Here is a 19,751-nt window from a genome sequence, read left to right as displayed (position 1 = left end):
TTCTGCCAGCTCACCACCTAGAAATCAACGTTTCTACTGTTAATCCCGGGCGGAGCCGCCTCCGGTTGGATATGTAATCTGCACCCGATATATATTGCAAGTAAGGGAGTGAACCTCTACCATCTACTAGCAGACAGCAGGATCACCATCCTCATTGCTGAACACCCGTCCGTTAGAGATAGCACGGATTCGCTCCAGCTCATAATATATAGAAAACTAAACGACAGTCACTTAACTTGCAACAAGCAAAGTAGCTAGTTATAAAATTTCTATAAGAGATGAAAATAACTATATTAAGAAGTAATGTTTATGGGCACATCAATATGGCTGTTCCGTAGGAATGGACGTTTCTACCGTTTTTGACCCTGCTTGCACTTGTACATCGGGTGTAGATTGCATCGATAACTAGCTGGAGAGGCTCTTCCCGGGATTAAAAACGGTGGTAACGTCAAACAGCCATATTGATGTAGCGATAAACATTACTTCTGAGTATAGTTATTACTTTCATCTCTTCTAGTGATTTTCTAACTAGTTACTTTGCTTGTTTTTAAAAATTAAATCTTTTATGGACCCTCGTTGGAAACTTTAACCTGTTGCAAGTCAATACTTTACATATAAGTAGGGACGAGATTCCAGAAGTTGGTTAGATGCTCTGGGATGGATAAACTGTAGAATAGAAAACTTTTTTCGTTTTATTTCAGATCAAGGTTAAGTTCTGAGACATTACCAAGAGCGATGGAAGGGTCATATTCTTTATTTCTTCCGTCGAAGCAGAAGAAATACAATTAATCGTTCGTTTAATTTCTCATATTCAGTGTTCATTACTCACTTACCTCCCTTGATATTAATTGCACGCACGTTGTCTTGCTGGAGGTTATCGGACCGATTGTTTATTATATTCTTGAGGACTGTCACGTTAAGTTGACAGTATACAACCACTCTATTGAATAATTATTTTTTATTATTATATTCTTGATTATTGAATAATTTGTAATTATTTCTCATGCCTGACATGTTAATGGTTCATGGTTTGGCTTTGCTTGTTTACACGGAGGACATGATCGAAACGGTGAGATATTTACTATAATAATATTGTTCCCCTTCACTTTATAAACTCAAAACATTTTGAACTTTATTTAAGTGAACTCAATTCCACACGTTTATAATTTAAACGTGATATTAGGCAGCGAACTGGCAGAATCGTTACTTAGATTCTGAGCGGCATTTTTTTTTTTCTGACTCTTTACGCTCTGAGTTCAAATTCCGCCGAGGTCGACTTTGTCTTTCATTCTTTCGGGGTGAATAAAATAAGTACTCGTCAAGTACTGGAATCAGTGTAATTAACAAGCCTCACCTCGCCTTTAATTGCTGGCCTTCAGTCCATAGTATAGATGAATTTAGGAGTTAAATTTAGACTGACCCTTCAATGCCCTTCATTTAGCAACACCGGAATAAGCTTTTTACTGGGTCTGAATATATGCTGTAAAATGGCTCTTCCAGCTATTTTATCGAATTAAAATTATTTTTGTATTGATTCAATTACATTAAAGGACCATTGTCTATAGATCTATTTACAGAACTGCTGAAGGGAGACACGAATTGGTCACTGCTCCCCACTTATTTTTACTAACACCGAAAAGATTCACGAGTAAAATAAAATTAAGATAACAGCAAAACGAAAACGATGAAGTTTGTTATCATCAAGTATATCTTCAAATAAAGTTGTTTTTGATGTTCTTTTCGATACACAGTATTGTTTACTATGAGGAGATTTTAAAAAACCGGTGGAGTTATTGATCCAAGAATCCTTTAGAACCGACCTTAAATGTTGGTGTTGGGGTTTTCCGGAGCATGATTTAGAAATCTGGTTTTAAAAAATCGCCGCAATCTAACTAATTATGTACCTAAAACCAAAGATAGCCTGTTTTTCAAAGTTTTTAAACAATTCTCGAAACTGAAAATTTGAAGAGTATTTGGCATGAGGAATCAGATCTTTTTTTAGCTTTTTGTGAATGAAAAAGTGCTGATATTTAATTTTACAAATTGTGGAAAGAAAAAGTAGAGCTTATTGAAAAAAATTAGAGAATTTCTCTCTGAAAATCGTGTACAAACTCATCACTTGTCTTCCTGTAAGAGGGTCAAAAGATGTTATTGTTTTACTATATCTCTCTGGGTTCCTTTTCCCTTACTGCTTTTGCATACACCAAACAAAAGCATCTTTTATTAATCAGTGTCGTCTTAAGACATGGATACACTTTCGTGTGGTTCCAGATAGAATTGAAACCTGACCTTTTCCTAATGAAACATTCGACACAAACTCCTGGCTATTCGCACTCTCAGATTGCAACTTTAGAAAACTTGCAAGTCCACTAGTGGCAGAAACTCCAAGTTTTTCAGGGTTAAAACCAGTGTATAAGTATTTCGATGAGTGACAAATAAGAGAAGACGGAGAATGAATATAGCACCAATTTAATATTAATTACGATTGTTTTATGTATCATTCCATTTTTAAACACGTAAATCATTTCTTGTGAAACATTATACCAATGTGTGGTTGGATATGTCTAAGTGATACTTCATCAAATTAACATTAACTCATTCCTCTTTACATTGTGTGAAGAATATGTCTTTTGTGTTGCTTATATTAGGAGAAAATAGGACAATAAATATGATGATGATGATGATGATGATGATCCTTTCTATTATTCGGCAGGAGGGGACTAGTCGATGACATCAACCGCAGTGCTCAACTGGTACTTATTTTATCGACCCTGAAAGGATGGAAGGCAAAGTTGACCTAGTACTCGATCAATTTTGCCTTTCATCCTTTCAAAGTCAATAAAATAAAGTATGAGTTAAGTACTGTGGTCAATATATTCGACTTACCCCAACCCCTCACAACTGCTGGCCTTGTGCCAAAATTAAGAATAATGATAACAATTTCAAATTTTGTTACAAAGCCAGCAATCTTTAGTTCTGATCCAATTTTTACAGAACATTTTGTGTACAATACTGAGTGAACAGATCTAGGATAAAAGTATTCTGGCCATGATTATGCTCTCTCGTTAAGAGTATACAAAACTACTTTGTCTAATTTATCCTTTCCTTATATAAGACAGTAGAATGTGATTTGAAGGAGATATGGGTGTCTGTGAGATCATTTTGAAGCTTACTTGTTGGCTCATATACTGAAATTTAATGTTTGTTAGTCTGATAAACTCTGCTATCTGTTGGTAATATTGAAAAATTACTTGAAATACATAGACAGTCAACTTATTAGAAATGGGAGACCCAGGAAGACATGGGATGAAGTACTGAAGAATAACCTCAGGGCGCTGAACTTTTCAGACAAGATAACAAAAGACCAAGATGCCTGGCACCTTGCTGTGCTCAAGAAGACTCATACTCCACAGCAGAAGCATTAAGACTTCTGTGGTCCCTCTGGTGGTGAAAAGAACTCATAGCAGTACCACATAAAAACGTATGCATGTAAAAGCATCCAGCACACTCTGTAAAGTAGTTAGGATTAGGAAGGGCATCTAACTGTGGAAATCATACCAAATCAGACTGGAGTCTAGTGCAGCTTGCCTGTCTGCTCTGGTCAAACTGTCCCACCCACACCAGCATGGACAACAGACATTAAATGATGATGATGATAATGATATTCCGGTAAAGGTGAACAGTTCTTTGGTAATTCCATTTTTGTCGCCTGGTGTTCATGATACTGAATCATTGATTTACATCTTCATCTCAGACTTTCATGATCACACTTCCCATGGAAAACTTGTTCACTGTGATTTATTACAAAACCGTAGACAGTATTAAATGTTATATAATAGTTATATAATTTCTGATATCATTTTTCAATGTGTTTTATTTTTGTTTTTCATTTTCTAATTACAGAAATTTGAAAACCAATCAATTATTTGAACCATTTTCTTTGGTGGAGAGAAAGATGTTTTCCAGAACATTTCAAAAATGGGCCTTGCTAAAAACTCTTGGACCATACCAGATCTTTGCTCAAAGTGGTCGATGTTTCCATCTATGTCATAAACATATGTCACATCTCTACTATGTGAAACCATCTTGTTTTCAATTACTTACTGGACTCAATAACAAGCTATCATTTGTTTATAGACAAAGGAATTTTTCTTCTCTTGAAGACTATCAAGAGACTGATGATGACACAGATGAAGATATTGGTCACTACAAACCCAGAAAATTAAATGGAAGCAGTCGTCTTTTTGAATTCAAAGAACAAGTTGATTCTAAATCCATAACAAAAATGACATCAGAAGACTGGAATAAATTAGAAAAGGAGCTTCTTGAAGACAACGCTAACCTGAAAATATCCTGGGAAGCTTGCTGTATGAGTTTGATTAATAGCAGTAAGTTAGTTGAACTTGGTATATCTCTTGCTGATTATTTAAAGAGTCAAGGTCGATCACTTAATATTGCTACTATTTCAGTGTTTATGATGTTACTTAGCTGCAGGGCATCACCTGAAGACCAGAAGACTATATTGCAATTATATCAACAGTTGTTAGACTCCACTGGTGGACTGTTAGATTGCCAGACTATTAAATATGTTATAAATGGATTATGTTGTACAGATAGTTGGAAGGATTGCTTTCAGCTGTTGTCCACATTAGAGTTAACTCAACCAACACTGCCCAAACATTACACTCCTATCATTCTTGCTGCAATACGCTGTGCAGATATTGACTCTTGCATACTTCTGTTGCATAAAGTAGGTTCAAAAGGTTTATCACCAACAGAAAAAGTATATCTATCCTTTTTGGACTTGTGTCAAAGTAACAGTAAGTTTTCTGTTGATGATCTGTTTCACCTGATGCACAAATACAGGTGGTTACCCAACAAAGATGTCTTGCTTGCAATTATAAAATATTTAAAAAGGTAAGAATTATCTTCGGTTTCTTTTTACTTTCTGGCCCTGAAGAGAAGGGTCAGTTTTTGAGGTGTCCTAGCTTTGTTAAAGGTGTACTTTCTCCTGGAGAGATTCTTAATGATAACAAGCCCCCCCCCCATTTGGAGCAACTGTGAGGACTAGTTTAGAGTACTGCTCATTTTTGAAAAGGATGAGGTGCAATGATGTTTTCTTAATATAAGTAGTGCTTGTGTTTCTTTTGCTGTTGAAAGAGTCAATATTGGCATGACCCCCCCCCCTCTGTAAAATGCTTCTAATGTCTTTGATAATGGAATCAGTATGAGTTTGGCATGTTATGTCTAGATTGCACGTGGATTATGCATGGTTGATAAAAAATCAGAGGAGAATGAATGGTTGAATCATCTGTGTAAGAGTGAGCAGTGTTGGCTATGAAAGCAAGATCATTGATATCTAGATGGAAGAGAGTGGGGGATAAAACTGAACCCTGCAATACACCAGACTTGATTGTGTGTAGGAAAGAAAAAGCTGTAACAACATGATGACAGGAAGCTACTGATTCTAGAGATGAGAGATGGATTAAATCCATAAGGATGAAAGTTTCAGCTGCAGATTCACAGGCTGGACATGGTCAAAAGCTTTGCTGATATCTACAGCAATGAAATAGCTTTCATTTTTTTCTTTACAGTAAGAGTCCACTGGAGGGTGACATTTGATTATTACCAGGTGGACATTTTATGAAACTGTGTGAATGTTTTAATCAATTGTTTACTTGTGTACCATAAGTGTTTCTCAATTATGAAATATTCAGATAAACAGTTTGTCTCCCATAATAAAGACTAGACAATGGTGCTAAGAATGGTAACTGAAAAATTTGCAAAATGACATGTTATTGTAAAGTTGAAATGTAAAGTTGATTACTAGTGTAATCTAGTTTTACCTGGATATATTCTATGTATTTTTATGTCTATATATATATATATATATATATATATATATATGTATGTATGTGTGTGTGTGTGTGTGATCATCATCATCATTGCCATCCACTCCACAGCATGTACTGGGTGCTTTTCATGTGGCACCAGCATCAGTATCAATTCTGCTGTGGTGGGCATGTCTTTTTGAATATGGTCTAAATGTGTTGATATGTGTGAAGTATATAAACTATTGTCCCCTTAGGAGAAAGAGTCAAAAGGTTTACGTCCTGTCACTTGTGGTATATGTATGGTGTGCATTGCTGGGAAAGCATTGTAGTTTTCTCTGACACTTTACTGGCAGAAGAAAGAACTGAGAATTACAGAGAGAAAGAAAGAGAAAGAGAGAGAGAGAGAACGAGTCAACTGTAGATTGCTGAACCAACAAGGAACCAATTTGATGGTTGTCAGTACTTAATAATATCCTCTTTTACACAGTTAAACACTGGATATATCTGATCATGGTATTTAATTATTACGATTATGTTCCAGAGATGGAAACCGAGAACGCTGGTCTGAAGCATGGATCAAATTAGACAAAAGGTAATTCTTTTTACAGTCTTTCTTTGAAATTTTGTTACGTTATCGACGTAAAATTTCCCAGTTATTTCCCCTGATTTCTTTGTGAACTTGCTTATTAACTGATATTTAGACTGAATAGATCTCCCTGAAACAGATTATTGTTTCTGTTGTTATTTAATAAATATTATTGATGTGAGAGAAGAGTTGCAGCTGGAAGATGTAGAAACTAGTTGTACATCATTTGCTCCATAACAAAGGCATTTAACCAAATGTAATGGTTATTTATTCACATTGTTTTGAATTTATCCTGCATTATCTTATAACCTTGAGATTTTTAGACTAACATTGTTGGATATGTGTGAGTGGCTGAACTTGGCCTGCTTTTACATAAAACAGGTAAAATATTTTGGCTGGATATCATCATCATTATCGTTTAACGTCCGTTTTCCATGCTAGCATGGGTTGGACGGTTCGACCGGGGTCTGGGAAGCCAAGAGGCTGCACCAGGCTCCAGTCTGATCTGGCAGTGTTTCTAAAACTGGATGCCCTTCCTAACACCAACCACTCCGTGAGTGTAGTGGGTGCTTTTTACGTGCCACCGGCCCAGGGGCCAGAGGAGGCTGGAAAACGGTCACGTTTGGACGGTGCCACCAGCATTGGTATCTTAACTACAATTTCCATTTGATTTTTATTTTGATTTTGGTGTTGACATACTTGACTCAATAGGTCTCTTCAAGAACAGCGGGTCACAGTCGGTTTAAATACTAAAGAGTTTATGGGTTAATCCACCAGGATGTAAGCAGGTACCATAATGTAAACCACTCTCATCATCATCGTTCAACATCCACTTTTCATGCTGGCATGGGCCGGACAGTTTGACATGGAGCTGTCTAGACTCCAACTGTCTGTTATGGCATGGTTTCTATGGCTGGATTCCCTTCCTAATGCCAACCACTTAGCAGAGTATGCTGGGTGCTTTTTACATGCCACTGGCGCAGGTGCGTTTACACAACCCCAGCACAGGTGCTTTTTAAGAGGCACTGGCACCTGCAAAGGACAAACCTGTATGTGTGGAAGACAGCGATTTTACTTCGTTTGACATGTCTTATCAAGTTCAGCAAATTGCCACATCTTCTGGTCTCTTGTCATTTCATCATTAAAGCCCAGCATCCAAAGATCCTTTCTCACTACTTTGTCTCCCTGGGTCTACCTGTTCCATAGGAACAGGTACCCTCCACAATTAGAGCTTGGCACTTCTTTATGCAGCTGTCCTAATGTTCCCTATCATTATTAAAAGGGGTGATTAACTTATACATTATATCTATATATGCAACTTGTAGTATTGGCAGAGAAATAAATCTTTGAAAATTGAATTTAATGCTAAATGTTTCTCTTCATTAAATTGTATCATTTTTGTTTACTTGTTTTTCATTCTCAGAGGAATATGTCCAAATTGTAATACAGCCATAGATAAATTGGATATACCATTTTCACAGTTCCAAAAGCTGCGTCGTGTATTTTTTGAAAAAGTTCTGATTGGAAAGGACCTTTACCAAAATACAAATCCGGCAGAACTTGAAAGTTTCAAATTATTTGTTGAAGAAAAAGCGCCTTTTGATGTAGTTTTTGATTCTTTAAATGTTTCCCTCAAAATGGGTCAGATGAGGAATAAGTCTTTTCAGGTATGTTCTACAAATTTATTTTTACCATTCTAGATTGAAATCATTAATGACTTCATCATTGTTCCTTCAGAATTGTCGGTTTTATCTCAAAATGTACTTCATCTCAATCAAAAACCGAATGAGTGATTTAGCACTTACAGAATTTCAGTTTTCTTCTAAATTAATTACATGATGACAATGACAATATACAGAATGATGATGAAGTACATTAATTACATCATGATGATGATAATGAAGTGTGTAGAATACATTTACCATTTTTGAAAGCAAGTGTTTCTTTTTGGAACCAATATTCAAACAAGACTATTTTTTTATTCCTTTAATGGTTTCAGTCATAGGAGTGCAGCCATGCTGGAGCACCATCTTAATTTATTTTCTTTTAGTTTTGTTATCGCTTTAAAGCTGGAAGTTGGTGTATGATTTGAGTTTGTGGCAGCTGATCATCCCCAAAATATTCCATCCTTTGTGAAATTCCATAATTTTTCATCAATGATATTAAAACAAAATTCCTTAATTTTCCTTAGTAAAATCTGCGAAAGAGCTGCATAAAAAGTAAACCAGAAAGAGTCCAAAGGCCAGTGACAGTGTTGGCATGAACTTAACATTGTGTACTCATTGCAATTGATGGATGCACAAAAGCTGCTGAGGAATCTCTAACAGATTGACTAGGCTACTGGTGTGCGTGACACTAGAATTATTTGCAGGAAGAGCCCTCATAAAATATCTTTGAACTATTCAGATAACTTGCTGGATAGAGAGGACAGATTTTGTCATCTGGGAGATGAAAGGAGTTGTGACAAATAGAAGAAAGAAAGGAAAGAAAAAAGTATCTAGTGGCTGTGTGGTAAGTAGCTTGCTTACCAACCACATGGTTCCGGGTTCAGTCCCACTGCGTGGCATCTTGGGTAAGTGTTTTCTACTATAGCCTCGGGCCGACCAAAGCCTAGTGTATGGATTTGGTAGATGGAAACTGAAAGAAGCCCATCGTGTATATATATATATATATATATATGTGTATGTATGTATATGTCTGTGTTTGTCCCGTCCCCCCAACATTGCTTGACAACCAATGCTGGTGTGTTTACGTCCCCGTAACTTAGTGGTTCGGCAAAAGAAACTGATAGAATAAGTACTAGGCTTACAAAGAATAAGTCCTAGGGTCAATTTGCTCGCCTAAAGGCAGTGCTCCAGCATGGCCACAGTCACATGACTGAAATAAGTAAAAATTAAGTAAAGTAAAGTACATAATAAAAAAAAGTGGACGGGTGGGGGCAGATTGTATGAGGCAAAAGTATGAAGTGTGATGTTGCATGGATTTGTTGTGAAATGGGCATTGAATACTTATTGGCTGGAGAGACACACAGGGACAAATCAACCAGTGTATGCAGGAGAGATTGTTGAATGGGTATAAATATGATAGGAATGGATGAGTGCTAGGTAAATATTGTTGTAGGCTGACTGACATTGGGAGTTACCTGTAGTGTAGGAAAACCAAAATAAGATGAAAAAAAATGAATGAGGTTAGATTTGAGAATGTTTGGTGTAACAAACAAGGTGAGTTAGAATATGCTGTACTGCATACATACCAGATCAATATTACCATGCAAAGATGGAAATAATAATAATTTGATGGCCAGTTGAGCATGTCTCTTAGTGGTGGATAATATGTGCATCTCTGATCATGACCAGGAGCAGTTGGGGAGCAATATATTGAGAGGGGTTCTTTTGAGTTTGAATAATTCACCTCTGGAAACATGGCTGTTTCATTCATTATCCTTAAGTAACCGTTATTCAGGGACTTTTTGTGCAGGATAGGCTACTAAACCTGAAGAAAATTCTAACTGGGCACCACCCACAAGGTCATATTCTGTGTATGTTGATATGAATTCACCATGTCATGCTCTTATGGTTGTGATGCATGTACCTGGTGTACCCTTATGAGATGAGTAGTCATGATGGGTATGTTAGGCTTCACCCCAGTGTCACTTTGACGGCATGTGCTGCTCTCTTACTCAATAATAATAATAATAATAAATAATGAAAAATAACTGATCAGATATCACTCTCCTTGTAACATAACTCACCAGATGTCACTGTCCTATGGAAGGTGACCAAAGAATGGACCTTCATCAATGTATCTATACCTGCAGATCAGAATATTGTGAAGACAGAGGACAAGAAATTCAGGAAGTACCAAGACTTAAGATTAGAAGTGAAAAGGATCCATAGAGCCTCAAAAGTGAGTGTGGTAGCTTTTTTGTGATTGGTGCGCTTGAGATCATCTCAAAAAGCATAAAAAAACTTCAAATATTCTGGCATCAAAAACTGCAAATACCAGACTTGGTAGGAAGCACTCATTTGGCGGCAATATTTGGAACAGCCCATGTGTTGAAAAAAAGTGTGGCATCACTAAGCTGAAGGATGGCTTTGACTTATGACATAGATAAATCAGAAGAATTTAAATGAAGAAAAAGAAGAAGGAGGAGGAGGAGAATTATTATTGATAGTTTCAAATTTTAGCACAAGGCCAGCAATTTGGGGGTACGGGTACATCAACTCCAGTGCTCAACTGGTAATTATTTTATTAATGAAAGACAGTCAACCTCAACAGAATGTAAACTCAGAACTTGAAGACAGGTGAAATGTTAATAAGCGTTTTGCCTGGCATGCTAATGATTCTGCCAACTCACCATCTTAATCATAATAATAATAATAATAATAATGATGATTCTTTCTACTATGCACACAAATGAGACAGTGTCTTTCATTACATTCCTGCGCTTTCTTTGCCAGATATCAAATGTGTCCAAAATACCTTAGTTTTAAACAGTTTTAATAGTTGTTATTTTGGAGAGAATCTGTTTCTTCATATTCTAACTTTGCTACAGAACGGTTACTTTATATGACAGATTAATTCTTTAATATCTCTTGTATGTTATCTTTGTTTGACAGTTACGGAAAGCAGTTGAATATTTTGCTTTGATTAAAAAAATGAAAGTTTTGGTTGTTGGTCGAAAGTATATGTTGAAATGGCCTGAAAGAGACATAAAAATTATTAAAAAGTTGGCTTCCTGCTTCTTCATTGAAAATATGTAAGTAAATTTCTGTTTTCATGTTTATGTCTACTCTCTTCCTTCTCTGTCAGTTTGAAATAACAAGCAAATTCATTCCCAGATGGTGAATGAATTCTCATTCTCTCTGCTGATGTCAATAGTTTCGCCAACACTACACCTGATTTTCTCCCCTCCATACACACACAAGCATGTATCTGACTCATACATTGTTCGCTTTCCAGACATTTGTACATTACTGCATATACTCTATATGCACTTTCTGACAAGTTGTGGTGCACCTGAGCACTGTATACAATAATTTCATTATTATTATTATTATTATTATATAAATAGAATTGTTGAAGACTTTTGAAAATAGTCCTAAAACTCAGTGGCTGTTTTCAACCCCACTATTTTTCTTTACTGATTCTTGAGGAAGAAATGGTGCTCATGGCCTTTGCAGGAGCTGACTAAGTTGGTGAGTTTGTTGGTATTAATGTTGCTCTTGAAACTTTCCAAGTCAACATCTGTGGGAAAGACCTGAGCAGGGAAGGAATTCTAGAGGGATCGCATCATGGAGAGGAAGGATTAGCTGTAGTAATTTCTGTAAAGTCTGGTGGTGGGTTTGGACTCAAGATGAGTGAAGAAAATAAACATGAGGATTAGGAAGAGCAAAAGTAGGTTAGAAATGGCTAAGGGAAGGTCTAGATTGAACAGCAACAACCTGTTCAACCTGGATAATCAGATGTGAAATGATGATGAGGAGGAGGAGGAGTATTGACTTATCTGAAACATTGCTACTGCTTTATAAAAAGCAAAAGTTTGGTAGACTGCTTCCAAAAGTGGCTATCCAGTTGAATGGTAAAAATTTAATCAATAACACACTACACCACTGGATCACAGACATATTTCCTTTCTCTAACTTCTACTCCTCTCATCTAGCAAACTGTTTACCATTCCAACTTATCAAATACATCCTCCTTCTCTTCATTATTCTTGATTAATCTAATCTCCAAACTTCTTGCTAAACACTGCTCAGTCTTGTCTCCACAGAATTGCACCTCCCCACCCATATCCCCAGAAAATATTCCTCCTAGTTTTGTATTTCTTAGTGGTATCAATCGGCTGTAGTTCAAACTTATTAATTATCAAACTATTTATTATTAATTATCGTTAAGCAATATTATAGCAACAAGGAACTGCATAAAAAGAGTGTGAAAAAACAAAACTATAATCTATAATCTTAATTTTTGTTTCAGATCTGAAGACGATCCTTATCTTATCTACGCTACACTCTACAGTGGTCCTAGGTCAGTATTTGTTTCATCTGATGAAATGCGAGACCATAAATTTTCTTTAGGAGAAGAGTATGGTGAGCTCTTTCGTCGATGGCAGTACAGTCACCAAGTGCAGTTATATAAAGTGAAACAAAATGGTCACATTATATTTCAGGTGAGACATTTTACCATGCTTTATACATGTCAATGTCATCATTATCATTTCACACCTGCTTTCCCAGGTTGAGCAGGCTGTTGTTGTTCAACCTATTTCTTCCCTCGGCCATTTCTAACCCACTTTTGTTCTTCCTAATCCTCATGCTTCTTTTCTTCACTCATCTTGTGTCCAGACTCACCACCAAATCACTACTTCCGGTCCTTCCTCCCCACAATGCCTTCCCTCTGGAATTCCTTCTCAGCTCAGGTCTTTCCCACAGATGTTGACTTAGAAAGTTTCAAAAGGAACATTAATGCCAACTTAGATCATGTCATTTGAAGTAATGGGTCCCTAACAGAAGCTTTTAGCTACTTCTAGGGAGCCTTTCAAGCACTTAACCCTTTTGATACCAACCTACCTGAAACCACCCCTGATTCCATGATACAATCATCATCATCATTGTTCGACCGTGGTCGAGACAATGGAATTTACTATGTTACGCCAGACTTCACGGTTCATCATAGCATTACGGAGTCCTGTTGCTGGATGCCTGTATCCCTGGAGATTACATCAGGGTAGGAGAGTGTGCACCCTCTGGTATCGCAAGCAGATGGCTTCCAGAGGAGAAGAGTAGAAATTACCTCATTTTCATGATACAAAGTTTGTTTTAAAGTGATCTAAATTAAAACCTTCCATCAAAACTTATGTTAATTAATGTTCTAGGCAGTAATTTCATAGTGACAAAATTATTCTACTAAAGGCTTCATTATTTTCAAAATAAACTAATATAAAAGCAGCATATTTCAACAGAAACATGGTAAAAAAAAAGGGGTACAAGGGATGTAAAAAAAGAGAGAAAACAAGAAGAAAATTTAGTTTAAATAGTCTGTCAATTCATTTGTTACTTAGTTGATCCTGTTCAAAGACCATCAAGCAACAAGAATATTTCACTCATCTTCAAGTCCCAGGTCCAGCTCTTGCCATCATTCACAACATCTTCTTTTGCTACTGTCAACCATTTCTTCTTCAGATGTCCTTTCTTCTTGGGACCCTGTTGGAGGCCACTGGAGTCAGGATGGATCTATCTTGATCACATCCATTAGTCATTTCCTCCTCCTGCTGGTCACCATTTGACTTAAGATGTATGAGAGTCCAGATCTTCTTAGTATTTCAAGGTTGGTGACAGATCCTGTTGGAAATGTGCTGTGTCTTATGCAAGCATCTTTGCTGGAAGATTTTCAATTTCCCATTTAGTACCTTAGTCAGAGGCCATGACTCACACCCAAAGAGAAAGTTAGAGAAGACAATGCTTGACAACAACTGAGTTTTTATCTTCATTCTGTTGTGAGCTTTAAGAAAAACATTGTTAAGAAAAACATTGTTAGCTTTACCAATTTGGATGTTAAGAAAAACATTGTTAGCTTTACCAATTTGGATGTTAACCTCTTTCTTCATATCTTATTTATAACTGATGCTACCGCTAAGATACATGAATGAAGTCCTTGCATTCTTCAAGGTATTCACCATCTAAAAACATCAAGTTCTTAACTGACCATTGCCCTCCCCCCTCCACCACCTCATTACTTTCTGGAGATTTTTTATGTTTCTGAGTCTTGCTCGTCATCAGTCTGGAGTAGCATGGTTTGCTAGCTGCAGATGCCTGTCTAGACCTTGTAAACATATATAATATGTCTCTGGATGCAGACTTAGCTGGATGGAGGTGCTTGTCTCTCCCTTGTAAAAATAAGGACACAGGAAATGTGTCAAGGCTGACAGGAAACGTTGATGCTTCCTTCGGCTAAATAGCAGTAGTGTGATTCCCTTTATGGCACTGTCACGTTAAGTTGACAGTATACAACAGCTCAATCGTACCACCACTGCTTATATCTCTCTGAGATATTTAGAAATTTAATATTTCTATTTTTTAATAAATAAATAATTGCAGTCTTAATTTAAATAAGTAACTAAAGAGATATTAAATGTCTTTATTTAATTTTGTGACATTACCTATGCCTCAATGAACAATTCATCTTTAATCCTGCAACTTAGAATAGAAAAGGTTTCCTTTCTCTATCACAATTTATTGACAGACATCAATTTCCCTCACATCCATTATTTCTGCCATCACCCTATCTCTCCCCATTCACTCACCCTTCTTCTTTCATGCCGCACTAACTCTTTTTCTAGTTAACCTCTTTACCAACAGTCAACTACAGCTGCCTCAGCAAGGTTAAAGACTCCTCTGTTATCAACATTATCTCCCTTGGTTTACCAGCTTTTTGCATTGTACTGAGTGCATTTCGTTATAACACATCGTCAAATAGGTTGTCTTGTCCTCTGCAACACTAAAGAGTTCTACGTTATCTCCCTTCCTTCGAGGTAAATATGATCAAGAAAATATATATAGTGACCAACCCCTCTGACTATTGCTGTCAAAATAATCACTGATCTGATACACATCCAGCAGATATGTATGCTTCACATGATAAACAATATCTTTATAATTCTAAAATAGTCATCTTCTCTTACCCAGTCTGTAGACTTTCACTTTTTAAATATTCCGTTGGCTCTATCCTTTAAATACCACAGAATTTTGTGCTCTGCACTGTCCTATGACTTCCTCTTTTTGGAGTTCTAAGTTTCTATGTCTCACAAAGATTTCCACATTTTCAATGCTTCAGGAGTCAAATGTTGCTACTGGTTCTTTACTATTTACATATCATTGTAATACTCGAATCTCAGCTCATATCAGAACAAAATTAATAAAGGGATTCTCTTGTATGAATAATATAAGATCTGTAACAGCAACACAGGACCTCAAATTTGGTTGGAGGGAGTGGTTGATTATACCAAATTTAGTTTTTTACTGGTATTTATCTTCTTGATGAAAGATAAAAAGTTGTCATCAATCTCAACAGTAATTTGAACTCACAACATAAAGTAATGCAGCTAAAGTCTTTTTGTCTGCAGATGATATTAACCTGCATCCATAATTTCAGTTTTAGTTTATTTTTGTTTTAAAATGTTGAGTATTTAGTTTCATACCTAAACTGTTTTGAGTCAAAATCCTACCAAGGAAAATTTATCTCTCCATTCCTCCAAGGTTGATAAGATGAAACAGTAGTCAGAAACAGGAATTAGTTCAGTCAACTGTATATCTCCTACCAAATTTGAGCTTCTTTCCTGATATTATAGCAATTTATTTCCTGATTTTTCAATCATCATCATTATCATCATCGTTTAACGTCCGCTTTCCATGCTAGCATGGGTTGGACGATTTGACTGAGGACTGGCGAACCAGATGGCTGCACCAGGCTCCAATCTTGATCTGGAAGAGTTTCTATAGCTGGATGCCCTTCCTAACGCCAACCACTCAGAGAGTGTAGTGGGTGCTTTTAAAGTGCCACCGGCACGAGGGCCAGTCTGGCAGTACTGGCAGTGGACATGCCTGAAAATGGTGTTTTTTACGTGCCACTGAGGCGATGCTGACAACGATCACGCTCAAATGGTGCTCAATGTTGATATAAATCCAAAATCTGCAGACTTCTTGACATTTATTGAGATAAAAGGATTTTGAATTGTTGAATTTTTGCTGAAAAATAGAGAAAATAATAACAGTTTGTTTTTAAAGTTATCTGCTGTGTAAAATCAGACATCCACATTTTATATTTTGTTGTGTTTAGAGAAAGTCATCACGCCAGCATTATATTTCTATTATAGACTGTAAATATTTGCTAAAGATTGAATATACCTATTTGTAATGTGTAGTGGTTATCAACTGGAATCCATATGGCCCCTGAGGGTCCATATAAGATTCTTGGGGTCCATGCAACAAATAGTAAATTAGGAACCCACAATAGTATTTTGAGGGTCCCTGAAAAAATTAGGTTTTAGATGTATATTGGTATGTATTGCAAGAAACAGCTAAATTTATTTCTCTAACATTTTACAGAGTTCAGCTTACACATGTTAATGTGTGAAAAACAAAATTGGAATTTTGGAAGAAGTTTCTATAAAACTAGTTTTTAAGCATCAAATGGCTATGGGAGTCCACCAGAATAAAATAGTAATGAAAGGGATCCATAGATTAAAAAAATGGTTAAGAAACCCTACTTTACAAGTTTTCCTTTGTCTTTATTTTCCATTTTTATTCATTTTGCAGTGGCCACGTAAAGAAGATATACGTGCTCAGAGGTGTAACCATGGTTGGCATATCCCTTTTGAAAATGAAGAGCCAAGGCCCACTTGGCAAGACCCTAGTTCATGGTTATGTCTTCAAAAAAAATCAACTTCTTATTCAAGAAGAAGTAAAACATTAAAGTTTTAGAAAAATTTCTTTTTATGTACATTAAAGACTGAGCCACAATATAACTAAATATATATAATCCATTTTATGACTTTGAATTAAGTTTTTTTTAAAGTTGATGCCATGAAATGTTAATATTTGAGCTTATGAGAGTTTTTGGTTATTCTGAAGGTCCAGAGTTCAAATGTTGGCCATGGGTTTTTTTTCCTTTTCATTTAATCTTTAATGTGGAGGGCAGTGACTGTAACCTTTACAAGCAGTCTGAATCAGAAATGTTTGGAATTTAAATTGGCTGAATAAGTTTGAGAACAAAGAAATGTAGAAATTATTTATTCTAAGATTGAAGGTGGTTGGAAGAGGAGGTGGTGAAAATAAGGTTTCTGATGGAGTGGGACTTTATCAACAAGTTTAGATGATTGCAGGAAGGACAAAGAAGAACAAAGCTTTATGATGAGCAAGTACTTGAAGCCAGTTGGTTAGTGGTTCTCTTTCAGGTTGTTATTTTGTTGTACTCTGCAAGGCATGTATTCTTCATGGCTATGCTATCTCAGATGTATATGGAATAATATTGTGAAGGGTGAGCTTGCAACATGTAGATGTGCCACAGTTTGAAAATAAGTATTTTCAGGTAAAAAGTTCCATTTAATAAGAAATAATAGAAGAAAATTTTAAAAAGAAAGCCTTTATTTTGTGATCAAAACACCTGAAGACTACTAATGTAGGAAGTTGGTGAATGATTAACTTCAAAAATATTTTGAGGTTTGATACCAAGTATGACAGAGTCAGTGATCAAAACACCTGAAGACTACTAATGTAGGAAGTTGGTGAATGATTAACTTCAAAAATATTTTGAGGTTTGATACCAAGTATGACAGAGTCAAGATATTTTCCAAATCCAATAAAATACTAATTATCCAATATTAGCAGGTTGGATGGATTTGTCAGAGAAATTGTTTTTACAACTGCATGATCTTTCTAGTAAAACCTGTTATCAGCCAGGTAGACTGAAGTATGTGATGTGACAGATTTCATCAGGGCACAAAGCTGTTGTTAAAAGTTCCAACTCCTGACGATGTTATTCAGTTGTTCTTAAGCATAACTTGTTAATTATTGTGTCACCCTGGTAGATTAAATTCATGGCTGGTGAATAAATATATATTTCAGTATTAACTATTGGTACAGGCTGAATAAAAATGTAAATATCAGGTTTATCTTAGATAATGACAACAGGAAGTTATTTAAATTGTGAGATATTGTTTCACAATATCATTAGAGAAAAGTATATTACGCCTAACTGTCAGCAGCATGAAGCGGAATGGAGAAGTTGCGATAAGAAATGAAGAAGAATGTGAACTAAGATGAAGAGAAATTGGGTAGCTTCACTTGTTACTGTCTAACTATGAGAGGAGTCTGTAGTAGGTATATATAGAAGGTAGGGAGAATTTATTCTAGGTGGAACCAATAGAAATAAAGCTAGGAACCAGAACTCTACAAGAACTGCTGAAAGTACTATGATGGAAATGGAAGTTCATTTAGCTCAGGAAATTGTCTTTTTATGTTTAAACATCTGAAATTGAGTTTGATTCCAAAAATGAATATTCCCGAAAAAATATTTGTTGGTTACTAGTGATCCTAGTTCCTGATAAGTACTTCAGGTTATTGGTTCCTAGAAGAATGTAAGGCAAATTCGACCTTGGTGAGATTCGAAATCAGAACGTTAAGTAATGTAGCTAAAAATACTGCAAGTTGTTTTTTTTCATCTGACGCTCAACCAATTTTGCCATCACCACCCCCGGACCGTAATAACGGTGCCTAGGAAGGTGGGGGTGGGGACTAAAATGACCTTAGAACAGACTACCTTAAGAACATTCACAGACATGTAAAAATGTTTGTTGAAACATTAAAAGATTTGTAATGAAACAGAATCTTTTACACACACAACAAGACGCCATTTAGTCCTCACCTCACTCACAGCAGCAGCACTGCTTTACAGTCACAGATAAATAAAAAAAGAAAATCTGATAAGTTCAGTGACTTTGCCAGATCTTTAGTAGTTTTTATAATAGGAAATGCAATACAAGCCAACACAATGCTGAAAGTATATATTTATATACATATGCTGTTTCGGTTCATTTATTTTACATAAAAGTAATCATTTTGCAATTAGAGGTTCGTAAAACAACAAATTTATTAAATTTGTTTCTTCACCTTATTGCATATCGGTGGATTCCATCCTTTATCTTTCCATAAACCATTTATCCCCTTATATATAATCACTATAATATAGACAAAAAAGAATTTTTCGTATTGCATAAAAACTAAAGATTAAGAGTAAAAGACAAACCTGACTCTACCAAAATACACCGCAATTAAGAAAAACTTGTCGATTGTACAAGTTGGCAGCCGTTAACTTGTATATCTCATCTTACATACTTCTTAGTTTCTCTAATCTTTGACTCATGCGCCATTAAATCTGACGTATTTCCACTCTATCTTCACACCACACACATATTTCAGGTTTGTCTTTAGCATCAGCAACAGACATTTTTAGTTTGATTAAAAGACGCTTCACAACACCGTAAAGTCTTCTGAGAAGGTTTTTTTATTTACTTTACTTTACTTTACCCCGCACACGTTACAGAACGGGGATGGTAAGAATTAGGAAGTTATGGTACAAGGATGTGCCCAGAGACCCAGCCTTCAGTGACGTGATAGGGCCAATGGTAAATTAATAATACTTGATATTATAATATAAATAAATAATATTAGATATCAGATGCAGACTCGTTTAATATATCAGGCACAGTGGAATCATTTTCCCGAGATGTGATCTTCAACATGTTAGCATGCTGTTAAAGATGTTAAAATACG

At 36.0% G+C, this 19,751-nt stretch overlaps 1 protein-coding gene and 1 long non-coding RNA gene across 3 annotated transcripts; one reads left to right on the top strand and one right to left on the bottom strand.

The window, feature by feature from the left end:
* The first annotated feature begins 309 nt into the window (after positions 1-309).
* LOC115217335 (mitochondrial ribonuclease P catalytic subunit) lies at positions 310-16,964 on the top strand. Of its 2 annotated transcripts, none has more exons than XM_029786993.2 (7): positions 310-1,069; positions 3,904-4,917; positions 6,376-6,426; positions 7,844-8,087; positions 11,040-11,179; positions 12,400-12,592; positions 16,737-16,964. In XM_029786993.2, exons 2-7 carry the CDS (start codon positions 3,956-3,958, stop codon positions 16,899-16,901), a joined length of 1,755 nt encoding a protein of 584 aa, XP_029642853.1. In that variant the 5' UTR covers positions 310-1,069; positions 3,904-3,955; the 3' UTR covers positions 16,902-16,964. The 2 variants fall into 2 exon arrangements, with proteins under 2 accessions (XP_029642853.1, XP_036363569.1); XM_036507676.1 differs by lacking the exon at positions 310-1,069 and adding an exon at positions 3,639-3,675.
* Positions 16,965-17,546: 582 nt separating this feature from the next.
* LOC118765472 lies at positions 17,547-19,448 on the bottom strand. Its single transcript, XR_005001338.1, has 2 exons — positions 19,225-19,448; positions 17,547-18,020 (listed from the first exon to the last, which is right to left on the bottom strand). It is a non-coding gene; the product is annotated as an uncharacterized LOC118765472 (long non-coding RNA).
* Positions 19,449-19,751: the final 303 nt, after the last annotated feature.

Source organism: Octopus sinensis, linkage group LG11 (assembly GCF_006345805.1).
Source record: "Octopus sinensis linkage group LG11, ASM634580v1, whole genome shotgun sequence".
Taxonomy (NCBI): domain Eukaryota; kingdom Metazoa; phylum Mollusca; class Cephalopoda; order Octopoda; family Octopodidae; genus Octopus; species Octopus sinensis.
The sequence above is the reverse complement of the archived record's forward strand: the minus strand, read 5'-3'. Positions and strand labels throughout refer to the sequence as shown.